Below are 14,702 nucleotides of genomic sequence, written 5' to 3'. Positions count from 1 at the left end.
CCTGCTTGGGAGACAAATCAGCAAGCTCAATCATCTCTCCATGTAGTCCAGAGAGGTTCATCTCAAGTCATTTACACCAACATGAACTATGACAGAGTCCTAGCAGTACCCGTTGTTGAGGCACTTGAGTGCGTGTGTGATATGGGTGATACTGGCACCTGACCGACAACTAACCGTGACTTTCTCCTTATCTAGCCTGGTGAGAGGCACATTTGTGTCTCTCACAATGGAGTCTCCTTTGATATGTTGGGTTTATGGTGAAGGTTTAGTGGTTGTGAGGCACAGGTGTGTGTGGACTATGCATGGTATGTGGTGTGGAGGGCTATGGAGATAGTGTGTTTTTCTTTGCCTCTGAGGTCTCCTTTGCTTGGATAGGTTTATGTTTAGGACCTCCGCATATGTAGGTGTGTGTTATGTAGGTGTGGGTGGTGGTTGAGGTGTAGTGATTGAGTTGACAACCTTTTCAGTGCCAGATATACTGACTTGAGGGGGAGAGCGCTTGGACTCTAGGTTCCTAATGTAATTGCATTTCTCACAATTTGTGTTCCTAGGTGGTGGTAGTAGTAGATGGTTGTCCGTGTACATGAGGCATTGCTACACTATCTCAGCATGCCCATATCAACCAGACTGGCAGGAGAAACTGTAGGGAATTGCCCATCCATATTTATCAGAATCTGAGGGAGAAAAGCCAGGGAGAGCTAAGGGGTGGGCCTAAAGCCGAAGTGCTTAAACCAAAACTAAGAGCTTAGAATAACACTTAATTTAGACAGGCTATAAACAAGCAGTAATAAATGCAACAAAAAAAGATGCAGATTAACACTTTAGAGAACAGGCAGCAAATAGCAGGAAAAAGCAAAGCAAGTTGAAGTAACAGTAGTAGGAAGAAACACAAATTAGAAAAATATAAGCAACCGAATAAAAAAAAAAAAAAAAAAAGTAAAGAGGGAGAGCGTATGAACAGAAGATAGTTCAAGGTTAAGGGACTTAAGGGGTTTAGCCTTCCCAAATGATCTCTGTATTTGGTAGAATGAGATAAAGAGATGAGACTGGGAGGAGCTTCCCAGATCAGATTTACAGTAGAGGTGGGCAACTGCAAGAGCCACCAACTTTAAAAACCCAACAGCAATAGGGTGGGAGAAAGTTTCAGCACAGATCAGAAAACAGTGCCAGCAAATATATAAATTCAGTCAAGCAAAAATAGACAGTTCAGAACTCAACAAAGTGCCAAAAAATATACTTATCAGCTCTATATTTCCAGATTGTTTGAGAAGCAGTCCTAGTCCGAACACAAGGAGATTCTAGCAGTGATGTGCAGGAATTTACAAAAAGGGAATATTTTTATACAGGCAAGCCTTGAGACAGTCAGAGAATAAAAGCTGTTAGACCAGTTTTACCAACATTTAGAACACAACAGCAATAGTTCTCCAGAACGTTCTTGCAGTGTGATAGGAGTTGGATATCTCTGTACTGCCCACAGTTGTGGATGTCCCCTTCTTTCTTGTACACTGGCACTAGTATGCTTATTCAAGTTTTATCTGGGATACTTTCTCTTCATACTGTTATAAATAGCCTCAGGAGCAATTCCTAACATATTGATCATATCTGCTGTGACCCCATTTGAACCTGCTGCTTTGACTTCATTTTCCTTGGTGCTGTTCTTACTTCTAGAGTGGGTTCCACCACCTCTTTCATTGTAAATTATGTAGATTTCTTCACTCGGAGGCTGCTGGAAGTGCTTCCATCTGCCTGTGTCCCATGGACTGGTGACATTGTTGCTGGCATTCCTTGTGAAGTATAGCTGACTCTTTATCTTTCTGTCTTTGCCTTGCAGCATAGGTTTTGTCATCTGTGGTCACTTTCCAGAAGCTGGTAGTGTCTCTGCCACCTTCCTTCCTATTGCATTTCTTCCCTAAGCCTCGTTAGCCAACTGGTATTCTTCTTTGTTCGCTCTGTCTGCCTCCCACTTTTTCTTGCTCTCCTTTCTTGTGATGACTTCCAGGACTTCTGCATTCCACCACCATCTTTCCTTTGTACCTTATTTCCATACCTGTCTTGAGTGCATATCTGTTAGTAGTCCTTGTGCTATTTTGAAGCACTGCCATTCTTCACCACCCATTTCCTTCACTTCCTAAGGTGCTAAAACCCTGAGTAATTCCTTGAACTCTTGTGCTTTTCTGTCCAGTCACCTTCCAGTTCTTCAGTTTAGTCTCTGACCTTAGAGCCTTCTCTGGCCACTTCTTGTAGCTCAGTGTGGCAACTACTGGTTTCAATGGCAATAACTTGCATTCACTGATTCTACCAAAGTGCCTTTTTCTTACTAGGAGGAAGTCTAGCCTATTTGTATGTTGGCTTCTCTTGTATGTGATCTTGTGACTGCCTTTCCTGCTGGACCATGTGTTGGCCACCATAAAGCCATTTGCCTGACAAGGCTAGAATGGCCTTACTCCTGTCCCATCTTCTCTTATGAACAATGTCTTGTCCTTACTCTGGAGTCTGATTGCCATGAGTTTGTCACTAATTTTGACTTCCCTCACTGTCTTCTAAAGCCATGACCTCACCATTGTAGTCTGTCTTTCTCATGAGTAGTAGAACATGGATCCCAAGCAATTGGTTTTGCTGCACTGCTCTTCAGTCTTGTCTCCTGGATATCCAACCTCCACATTACCCTCATGGTGTCCACTTCCAAGCTGTGTCCTGTCAGTGAACCTATGTTAAGTGTAGCAATTCTTAGTTATGCTTGGCAGGTTGATTAGTTTTGTGTCCATCTTTCGTTCAACAGAGCTATCCCTAAGTAAAGCAAACTACATGTTATGGTTGGTGCTGCACATAAAGTAGATGGCACCGACCAGCAAATTGAAGAATTGGGGCTTGAAACTGCTTCATTTAATTCCCATTCTCTTGCCGCCTGCTAAAGTCCTTTTGCACTTTGAATTAACCTGTGTCCCTTTAGAATATGCAAATTCCATGCAGACATTGGCTGGAGGTCAGGATTGATTCTTGTACTTTGTGCATGGGCAGTAGACCTTAATTAACCATTATACCAACTGATCTCACTTAAATATTTGACATAACTGACCAACAAAATGCTGTTCAAATAAGCCCTTATCTGAATTGTACTAATTATGTGTGTTTACAAATATTTTTCAACTATTATCCATTTTTCTGACTTTTTTTTTCTAATTATAGGTCTGTTTCCTCCATGAGGATAACCATTTAGGGACTAGGAATTTTGGTTGGTTAGTTGCCTGCTAAAATTACAGGGCAGTATTAGGAAGAGGGTTTTCTAATGGTAGAGCATGTTCTTCCCAAAATCTTTCTGGTTTGAGTCGGAATGGTCTAGTCTTGAAAGTTTTAATTAGGATTTGAGCAATTTTTTGTTTACTTTTCCAGCTAGTGTTGGCAAACTTTCAGGTCTCTTGGGAGGTTCTGAGTCTGAGGTATCCATATATTAAAACACTGAAAATGTTTGAGACAAACACGGCTCAGCGTAAGCTGAAATGGCATACTTCAACTTTTAGGCTTAAATTCAGATTGTTTTATGTATTTCCTTTACAAGTGACACTCCTCTGAACTGAGTTCTATAAATCACACCATTGCACATGTGTGTACGCGCTGTATTATTATCTGTAGGTGCATGCAGCGGCGAATTTGTAGGAAATGTAACATTTTTTATTTTTTTTAAATACAGTGACAGTGATATCTAGAAAATCTTTTATAGTGTTTAGTAAAGGGTTGAGAGGCCTAATGGTTAAGGTGTTTGCCTTACAAACACAAAGTGCAGGGTTTGATTCTCACAAGGGATAATTGGCTAGGCGTACAATGGCTCACAAGGGCAGTTAGCTTAGTACTAACCTATGAACCTATGTAATATGGATAATCAATGAGCCTTATTGGGTTATTGGTATGCAAATTGCTTGCTTTTGGAAAATGCGCAACTACTTTACAAAATAGTTGCGCGTGCAGAATGGGTGACCAGAGCTAGCCAGAAGAGCAAAGCAGCAAATGTATGACTTGCATACACCTTAATTCATGTTGGACTGATTGATTATACCAGTAAGTATGAATTGTATGCCTTAAGGGTAATTTAAAAATGTTTTACCTCTGGGAAACTAGAGTAAATGCTGCAGATCATTATGCCTTTTTTTGGGTCAATCATATGTTGCTAAAGTTTAGAAAAGCATAAAGAAAAAAATAATTAAAATAGCAAGCCCTTCCCCATCTGTAGACACTCTGGTATCCCTGGTACCCCCTCAGTGTAGTAAATGACAGGAGCAAAGTATATTCTGTAACAATTTAATGTAGAAAGAAAATGTAGAAGGTAAGAAACCTTGCCAGACTATAAGTAGACCACTCCTTACTGATAAAATGTAAGGAGAGCCATAAGTGTAGCTGGTTCAAGTAGTACCGTGGTCTGTTGCTATGAATCAGCTCCCCACCCCCTCAACTCTTCAGCTGTAAGTGATCGGCTGAAAATAGTTAAATCTACACATTCCACTCACCCCTAAGCAAAAAAGGACATTCCAGTGACACCCCAACCAGGTGGCCAGACGCATGACATAATCTGCCACAGCAATTCAGGTCCAGTTTCTATGCCCTGCCTCCAACCATCCTTTAATTTATTAAAATGTTGCATTCAGTTGCTACAGTTTAGACCACACATGGAGCAATACAGTACTCAGGTTTGACCACAAATGCAACACTTTTAAAAGATGGTATTGCATTAAGGAGGGATCAGCTGATGGTGTCCCCCCCCCCCCCAACACTTTGAACCTGAGGCAGTTGCCCCTTTTACCTCGCCCTAGCTACGCTACTAAGCAGACCATTTCTTACTGGTAAAAGTTTACTTTGGTCAAACTGTGTGTAGTCTCGGTCACAGCATAGGGAAACAAATATACATACAATTTCTTACTTGTATATCTGAGGAAGAAATCGCATAGAGTAAGTGCTAAGCAGTCAGGAGGTTTAAGAGACTTGCTGAAGATGCATGTGAGTATTACTCATGTTATTATGTTGTTCATAACACATTCTGCAATTTATCTGTTCAAACTGAATCCCTGCCCACAAAAATAAAATTGTACACTTTCTTCAAATGTAAGTGCAGAAAAACTGCAAGTGGTGGTGATGGTGAAAATACCAATTTGTTAACCAGGTAGGCTCACTGGAGACATTGTCCCTTTTCAAGGTGACCTGGGAATAATGCCTGGTTAAGTGATTTTCTCAAGTTCATACTGTAGGAAAATGAAGGCGGAGGGAATTGAACCCTGCACCACAAGAATTGCAACTTTAACCCTCCACGCCAGCTTCCAGACTAAAGTTAGTCTAAGTAAACCTTTCCCCAGAGTCGATAGTAGTATCATTTGGCCACTTTACTGAAGAATGCAATTTTTTTAGCATAAATTTACTAGGTCTGCCAAGCAAATGTTAATATGTTCTGTTAATAAAATACTTTTAACAGCACCTTTAGAGCCTTTTTTTGTCTACACGTGTGCAGACATGCATGCATGCACACACACACACACTCTTTCTCTCTCATATTTTTCTTTTCATTTTTTTCCCTTTTACTCCCTTGTATTCCATTTTTCAGAGGTCCAGGTTTCCTAGGGAGCAGCCTAGCCTAGTACAACCCTGCTCATCTCCCTCTGCTTCTTGAGGACATCATTTCATGGTCGGGGATTGGCTCTGATTCACTGAGCACACCAATGCAGAGTAGTCTGGAAAGCTGCAAAAAGAGTGAGCTTCAAGACCTAATAAAGGATGTGGTTGATTGGGTAGTGGAGAGATGCCTTTATTCTGTAAAAGATGACTTCCTGGGAGTTACAGACTTGTTTAACTGTTGGGCTTCGTCCATTGGTCCACCACAGGTCTTTGAGTCAGTCAGTGGGAATATTTGAAGTTGTCTAGACTGGTGTTTGACTTGGCTCCACACCTCCTCCTTTTAATATCTGTCTGTTATCTGTGTTTTTTTGCCCCACCCTTATCTCACTCTAGTGCTCCTGTCTGTTCTGTCCGTATTTAATGTGTGATTCCCTTAACTTTTACTTAAGTCCCACTCCTACATCAGCTTCACTTTACACCTTTGCCACCTTCTTCTAGATCCCTGATTCTTCCACTTTACTTCTAGAGGAAGATCTATAAAACAGTACCCCTCCTCTCCCACCTTGTTCAGCTTAACCCACTTGATGTTTTTGTGTGTACACCTTCCATCCTGTCTTCGCATTTCCAATGGTATTTAAAAAAAAAAAAAAAAAAAAAAAAAAAAACCAGGCAGTCATGGCATCCACATGAAGACACTCATATATTCAGTAAAGAACGTTTTTTTCTTTTCTTATCGTTTCTATGTGATCACGCTGAGCTATGTCGTCCTCTGAGCACCAGCAATACACATGTAGTGTTGTTTAATCCCACACATACTTCCAAGTTACAAAAAGAAACCCCAAGTAACCTGTAATTTTCAATGCAAACTTTACATTTGCAAAAATCCACAGTGGTTTTAATGTGCTTTACAAAGTTACAGATAGCGCAAAATGTTTAACGGTGTGTGTACTGCCTTTCACTTTTTCATATCAGTATCATTAACTGATACTGAACATATTTACATAAAGGTGCAATGGCTTGTTTTACCTACCGCTCTTATGTACATATGAACTGTGACTGAATACCATCCTTATTTAATTGTAAAGGAAGAGTAATACTGGACTTACTGCAGTCTTCTTATCTGTTGGCATACCTTTTGTATAATGCTGTCATTTCCTTTAAAATCAATTGAATTTTAGTAGTTTGTAGAAACCTAATTTATAATGTACCTAATGGCAGTTGATTAGATTCTAGGAACCCTGCTTGCCCTCTAGTTGGTTTCTAATGTGCACCAATCCACGAAGGCTACAGTATGTAATCAAGGCTGGGGAATGGCAAAGTGTTTGCTCATTTGTGAGAAGGAAAATTGAGGGTATATTTGACTAACATTGATCTCTGTATTAAGTGTTGTGTGCTTTGTACCCCTTTTTTGTGCTATATTGACAGCACTTGGTATTGGACATCAGATTTGCTTTGTTTTGCTGGAATGTTTTTAGTAGAACACTTCTATCATGCTGAATATTTACTAGCTTTCGTATATTGTACTATTTGTTGTATATAGTAACATACAACTACTTTCGCTATATGAAGTGCTTTATTTGGAGTTGAAAAATTCTGCATGGAGTTTCTAACTTTCCAGAAAATAGTCTACTCTACATGACAGTATGTAGATTTGGTGGACTTGCACCAGGATTTTGGCTGTAATGAGACACTAACCATCTGTGAAGCACATTTGGAGGATGTTGCATTGTAAATGTACAATGAGTAAATGTGTGGAAGCAGTAGGAAATGTTTAATGCTAGTAAAAATGTAATTTGTAATGTTGACGCACTTTGCTGAAATGAATAGAACATACTAAAGAGAAAAATATTCTCTTATTAGAGCTTTATTTTTTAATTAGAGATTTTTTGCACATATTGTTTTGCAGGAGGAAGAAATGAAAGCAGCAGAAGTCTATGAAGAGTTCTTGGCTGCTTTTGATAACGGTAACCAGAGTTCTGTTAAAACCTTTGTTCGTGGAGGTGTTGTTAATGCACCCAAAGGTAAGATGCAGTAAATGCTGTTCCTTTTCTAAGAACATTTATACTATTTACTCTCAAGATACGTTTTTTAATTTGAGTTTAAAATTAGCTTTTCAGCTTGGATAAAACAAGCTATTTATGTAGCTGAAGTTGCACAGTGTACTGTGATTTTTAAAAATGTAGAATTATGAAGTTAGTTTAGAGAACTTGATAAAGCTGAATAATTCACGTGTGTGTCTGTGTGTGTTTAACTATAATATTTTAATCTAAATTTTTATTGTGGATCTTTTTCATGGCATTTTAGATATTAATGGCATATGTATGGTGAATTTGAAAGTGCTGTGGTGCTGAATTTGTCAATAAAAATTAAAATACCTTGGAGTGCACTGATGCAAAACAAAAAAATTCTAAATTTATATCTTGGTTCAGTTTTGGTTGTTTTAACAATTGTTTAGCACTCCCTACATGGTACGGTCGGGTCTGCACATAAAGTAGAAGACACCGACGAGCAACTGCAGCATCAGGGCATGAAACTGCTTCATTTCAAGTCCCATTTTCTTGCTGCCTGTTGAAGTGCATGTGCACTTTGAATTAAACTGCTTCCCTTAGACAGGCATACAGGCTTTCAAAGTTGGCACAGCACATTATTGCTTTTTTATCTAATTTTTGACTGACTAGTAATACGTGAATATGATGAATGTCCGTGCGATACAGAGAATTATGATCTGATCTCTGATTTACAAGGTGGAGGATTTCTTTAAAATTTTTGTATTAAGCACCCCATTGCAGATCTATCTTGTGTTCGCAGATGGCCACCAAGGGAGTGCAGCACCAAGAAGGATAAATATCCCCCATGGCAGAGAAAAAGATTTTGGATGAGATTGGGGGGAAAAGAGTATAAATCTCCTCCGTCCTTTCCTTTGTTACCTTAAACTGACAGAATTGCATAGTGAAGTTCCAGGGAACTTTACTGTCCCACTGGATGGACAAGGCTGAAAGAGTACAAAAAAGGACATGGAAGACAAAATGAGTTGTTCATCCACAGTTGTCAGATAACCAAACGTTGTATAAAATAACTGTTAGCACAGCGGATTAAGGCTGTGAGCTATTAATAAGTTGCTCCCTGTAGTCCAGGGGTTTGTTTCTGTCAACCTCCTTATGCTTATTATGTGACTCTGATCAGTTCACTTAACCGGAGAGTCCTGTGGGTTAATTGAGTAATTGAGACAGGCTCCTTTAGTAGTCTCCTGGACTACATGTGTAATAACTGTCTATGACTCTGCATGAATAGGGCTATGGTGCATAGAAGAATTATGCAGAGCAACAGCTGAAGGGTCAGTATTAAGATCTGCTTGGCTAATTGACCCATCCTTGGCCAGGCCATGTGAAATGAGAACTTGTTAATGCCCCATTGTATAAAGAGCTTCTGTTTGAATCCTCTGCTGGGAGGGTTCTCAAAAAGTTGGAGTAGAAGTAGAAAACTATTAAGTGTTGTGTGTTTTTTTCACCTCCAGGCCATCTCTGCTAGTCTACCCTCAGATCTCTCCCCCTTTTTGCCCTACTGCAAATGAAAGTGTTTGAAATATCTGACCAGCTAAAAGGCATGTGGCTAATTCTTGTTATCCTAATTTTGTCTTTGAAAACGTATACTAGTTTTCTGCTTATGCTGCTGATTTAAAGAAAATTGTGTACTCATTTTTCTAATTTCTGCAAGAAAGTCTGAGTTACACTTCTGAAAGTTAGTCAACCCTGTCTCATGTTTCACAAAAATAGGGTAGCTTTGATAACAAATACTACTTTTTATGCCCAGTCTTGTCAGAGTTTACACTGAGCCAGGCAGTTCATGTACCCGTTTTCTTTTCACAACCTAGAAATAAGGAGAGACATTGCACCCACATGCAACGCTGCTACTACAGGAGCAGGACAAAAACCTGCAGAAAATTTCTAACTGGTTTTCTCATGCTGCTGTTCTTACTTTAATGAGACACTTCTAGGTAAAGCCAACAGCCCCTCCACAAGAGCTCTGGCTTATCCCTCCACAAGAGCTCTGGCTATTTCTGTGGATTTTTGGAAAGAGATAGACTCCAGAAATATTATAGCCATAGCAACTTGGTCATCTGCACACACCTTTACCAAGCACTGCAAACCGGATTCCATCTCAAATTTAGAGCAGGCTATAGTAGGCGTATTCTCCATGGGACATGTGTGATCCTTCTTAGTTCTCATGTTTAAGTAATGCTATTTCCTCATATAGCTGGGTCTACTGCAACAGTGATCTAATGATGAACATAGTACAGTTGTGTTAATTAAGTTATTGAAACAGTAAATACTTATATAATTACTGTTGCTGCACCCTCCTTCCATCAACCCCCTTCGCTATTTTTATGCCATTGTGTGTGCTTTTTTATCAGGAAATGTAAAAGACCTTGCAGTTGGTCAAGGACCTTTTTTCATTCCTTTACGCATAGATGTAAAATTTGTTCCAGTTAAAGCTGTTCGTACTGCCCTTAGCAAGACAAAGGCAGGCCACAAAAAAGTAAGTGGTACTGCAGCATGAAAAATTGTTGAGGGCCATAGGGAGAAGTCTGGGGACTGTGACATAGAGAGCAGCTATGACTCTGCAAAGCTCGTCCTACATCCCAAACCTTTTACCTTGCATACACCCCATTGTCACTCTTACAGAAATGGAAATACTAGCTATAGGGGTCCATCACACAGATTAGGTGGGTCCTGTAGATATTAAAACAGAAAAGATCAGGTGCATTTTAAAAAGACCTTAATATTCCATGTAGCCATAGAGAGGGTACCAGAATAAGGTGATAGTATGAGGTTTTATTCCAGACTTTTTTTCTGGTTCTAAGAAAAAAGAGACTTGGATTAAACCATTTTTTTTCTTGTCTGCTTTTTGACCCATTCACCTGCAGACTAAGCACCCCCTGTCGTACTTAGTAAGTACCCATTTATTAACCAGGTATACCACTACACACACACTTTTCAGGGGTGACTCGAGCACTGCCTGGTTAAGTGAGTTGCTCAGGGTTGTACAATAAGTAAATGAGGACTTGGGGAATCAAAGCCTGCACCACAGGAACTACAGCTTGCAGCCTTAATCTTCTGTGCCAGCTGTGCAACTTGAACCCATTCATTCCTTAGTGCTGGGCATTCTTCCATATCTATTAGGTTGGGAGCCATCCAGGAGAGGAAGAGCAAGTTCTCACTGGCATCTTGTCAATGAGGTCATTTTACTGATGAGACTGACCCCTTCCCCTGCACAAGTGCATGCTCCCTCAATTGATTAGAGAATATTAACCCCCCCCACACATACACTGATGTACCACATACATGTCACCAGCTTGAGGGCACACTCCCTTCCTCCAGACACGTGTATTTGTTGGTTTACTATTGAAATGTCGATCCTGACATGGGCGACTCGACTTGCACAAAGGCGAAAATGCGATCGTCACTACACCGAATCCCAAATGTGCGAACGGCAAAACCTCGCCCCTGTCTGACCCATGGTAGCATGGGTGTGGAGGTGTTGTGCGGCCGGTAATGTCGAACGTCGAATGGGTTTCGCTAGCGAACAGTTTTCGCAGTTTCGGTTCGCGCAAACACGTCGATGAGGTGGCCGTTTGAACAAAGTGCATTCGCATATGCAATAGTAAACCGTATTTGTTTACCCCTCCCCAACTGTGCCCCATTCCACAATTGCTCTGCGTTGTTTATCCATCATGAGAGCACTTTGTTTATCTCACCATGGGAATATCTTTCAAGCTTACACAAGGTTTTGATTTCTTTGAAATCACTTGTGGCACCCGTTTGTGAGATCTGTGGATCCAGAAGATGTGGGATAGGACCTTTTAAGGAGAATAAACATCAGTTTAAATGAGAGGCTGGCAGTGATTCTAGATGTTAAGGCATTCAGGGCTATTTGGCAGCAGGAAGTCTTGCTTATCCAGACAGGCAAATTCACAGTGATGTGGTATATCTAGAAACAGAGACTCTTCCTGTGCAGTCTTGTAATGCTGGCATGGATGCTAGACCAAGAGTCAAGGTTGACCCTTTTGGGTAACTCGCATATCATTGTAGAAGATAGAGTTGATGGACTGGCTCAGGGGAGCAGAAGCATATTCTCATGAGTGGATGCCAAAATAGTAAATTTCTGAGTATGGTTCACAGGTGTTGTATGCCTGTAGTAGACCTTATGCTTCTCCAGAAAATACTACTGGCCAGCTATTGCATCATAATACTACCAGTTGGGCTCATGCAGCAAATGTCTTAATGTAGAAACTGATTAAGACTGTTTATATACGTTTTTTCTTCTAGTAATCTTGGTCCCTGTATATTTGAGGTATTACAAGAGGACAGGCTGAAGTGCTGTCTTACCTCCATTTTGACCAAATCAGCATTGGATTGATCTCTATCTCTCTGGGTTTAATAAAGGCATATAATTAGTCCTGTTGCCCTAGCGTGTAGATCTGTTAAGTCAGAACAGGGAGTCTGTAGTCTACCTCAGCTTGAGAATGCAAATGCCGACAGTGTTGTTGATTTTAGCTTTTCTTCTTTGAAGCTTGCTTGGGGTATAACAATACCTGTGCAGACTTCCATGCAAAAGTCCTAAATTTTATAGACTTTGTTACATACGTGAGTGCCATACACAAGTCCTTCCATTGCAAATTGCTTATCCAGTCTTTCTTAATCTTTTCTAACCTCATCTGATTTCTGTAGAATTATCCTTTTAACAGCAGCTTCTGTTTTAGATTCAGCTAAAAACTCTACCAGTGCTGGTCTTTCACTTAGGATTTTCCTGTCCCTCTTTTTGCTTATGCCTTGATTTCATTCTCTGACAGGGAATGTCTGTCTCGTCTGCAATCCAGATATCTTCCTGGCCTGATCCCCATTATATTACCTTTCTCTATTTATATTTACTCCTAATAACTTGGTTTCTTTGCCAGTTCTTTCCATCAAATTCTAGCCCCCCCCTTCCTGCCCATTTTCTGTACCCCTAATTCCAGTCATCCTTATCTACAAGATCTCATTTCTCCACTTTGTGTTGGCTTAATTCTTAAAATCAGTTGTTACCTTATGAATATAATAATCTGTGTGACTGCTGAACTCCATAAGTATATGCATCCATAATCTCACTTTATATTTCTTGAATTTATTCTGGTTTCATCTCTTTTTCCACCTTGAATTATAGCTTTCTGCTTGTGTTATGTATATGTGTTTTAAGTGTGTAGTTCTAAAATCCTTCCAGTAGAATTAAGTGCTGGATTACCTGACTTGAAGGATCTACTTTACCCTCCTGCCCATTTTCTGTACCCTTGATTCCAGTTATCCCTATCTACAAGATCTCATTTCTCTACATTGTGTTAGCATCTTTCCCTCTCTAATTGTTGTCCACATCATTTTCCTTGGTGGATAAAGTATGCCTGACTTGTGTATATATAAAACTCAGGATGTTATGTGATCCTATCTCGCCTACATTCTGACTGATGGGTTCGGAGCCGATCCTCGGCTCCGACTCTGCACGCTTATGCCAAAGAGCGAAGTCTCTTATTGGCTGAGCTTACTATATCCCAGGATGCACCACTACCAGTCCCCCAGATCTCGTTTGCCGCTAACAAGCTAAGACGTGGTCTCGAGCTGGCTGAGCTAAGTAGTGTTTTCTTCACTTACTTTCCTGTCAGGAATTTCCTAAATTATCAACAAAAAGCTGTTTTAACAGCTATCTCGTGTTTTTTGTGTATGAGTGGATATTTCTGTTGAATTTATGTGTAGTGATTGCATTTTTTTTTTCTGACTAGAGGTTCCCTTTGAGTTTAAGGGCCTTTCCCTGTCAGTCCGTGTTGTTCAAGTCCCGTTTATTTAGGGACTCTTGGATCCCCTTAGTTTTTGTCTTGTGACAGCCTTTGGTTAAAAAAAAAAAAAAAAAAAAAAAAAAGAAAGAAAAGAAAATAATTTTTTTCTGTGATATTTAGTGTGTTTGATTTAACTAGTTCACTAAATTGGTTGCCATAATGTCTCAGGCTCCTAGGCCTTCAGGTTTTAAGAAGTGCACTAAGTGCAGTTTCAAGATGTCAATAACTGATGATCATTCTCTCTGTGTGTACTGTTTGGGCGCCAAACATTTGCAGGAGTCCTGTAGCGTGTGCCACGCGTTTTCCTCGAGGGTCCTCCAAGAGAGGAAAAATAAACTTATTTTAAAAGGCCTTATTAAACCCTCATTTGAAGAAGCTTTAGCTTCCTCTCCTTCTCCTGCAAAGAAGAAAAGGGCGTCGGCTCCGACCAGCCCGTCTGATCTGACCGCCAAACGACATAGGCAGGCTTCTCCTTCGGCTCCACGGACTTCGGAGCCGAGGGCGGAACAGTCTGCCTCGATGCCTCCAGCCTCGACTCCTCTGGGTTTGGAGCAGACTGCTGGGGCCTCGAGAGGTGGGTCATCTTCATCGGCTCCACTGATCTTGGAGCCGATGAAGGTTGTCCGCTCAGACACTTCCTCCTCGGCGCCGAAGCCCTCTTCGGCACCGATTGGAAATTGGTTTGGACACTCCTTCGGCGCCGATAATTGTCAAGTCGATTCGGAGCCGGTCCCCTAGTCCCTTGGAGCCGTTGGAGAGGCCTACTCGGACCCATTCGGTCTCTTCCAGGTCATCAAGGATGTCAGATTTGGACATAGACAGGGTACTCCAAAGACTTTTCCAGTCCCCAGTCTTTCAGAAATTTGTTTCGGCTCCGACCCAATTGGCTTCGGAGCCGATAGCCCATTCCATTGCCATTCCTTCTCCGACCGCTTCGGCTCCGTCGGAGCAGGTGCTGATGGAGCCAGTGGAGATCCTAGGGTCGGCTCCGACCCTTACTCCAACCCCGGCCTTCGGGTCCGAGTTTAGCACACGGACTTCTTCGGCCGGACCCGGGGGTGACGTTTCGGGACCAATGCTGTCGGTTCCAAGCCTCCCTCTCGGTACTTCGGCCGCGGGACTTCCGTCTGCTATCATGGCTCCGGAGACTGGACCCTCCCAGGATTCTGGGGGTCCGGCCTTCAGAGCTATGAGGAGTGCCTTGGCCAAGTCTTCTTCAGCCATCTCTACGGCTTTACCGGCACCT

General features: G+C 41.2%; 1 protein-coding gene across 1 annotated transcript in view; it reads left to right on the top strand.

The window, feature by feature from the left end:
* LOC122789862 (U2 snRNP-associated SURP motif-containing protein-like) overlaps positions 1–14,702 on the top strand; it is a 1,539,784-nt gene that overhangs the window by 178,373 nt on the left and 1,346,709 nt on the right. Inside the window, exon 4 of the mRNA XM_044057296.1 lies at positions 7,502–7,616. Within this exon, the coding sequence (XP_043913231.1) occupies positions 7,502–7,616 (115 nt within the window). The remainder of the gene's footprint in view (positions 1–7,501; positions 7,617–14,702) is intronic.

The sequence above is a fragment of the Protopterus annectens genome, chromosome 15.part0 (genome assembly GCF_019279795.1).
Source record: "Protopterus annectens isolate FY-2018-M chromosome 15.part0, PAN1.0, whole genome shotgun sequence".
Taxonomy (NCBI): domain Eukaryota; kingdom Metazoa; phylum Chordata; order Ceratodontiformes; family Protopteridae; genus Protopterus; species Protopterus annectens.
The sequence above is the reverse complement of the archived record's forward strand: the minus strand, read 5'-3'. Positions and strand labels throughout refer to the sequence as shown.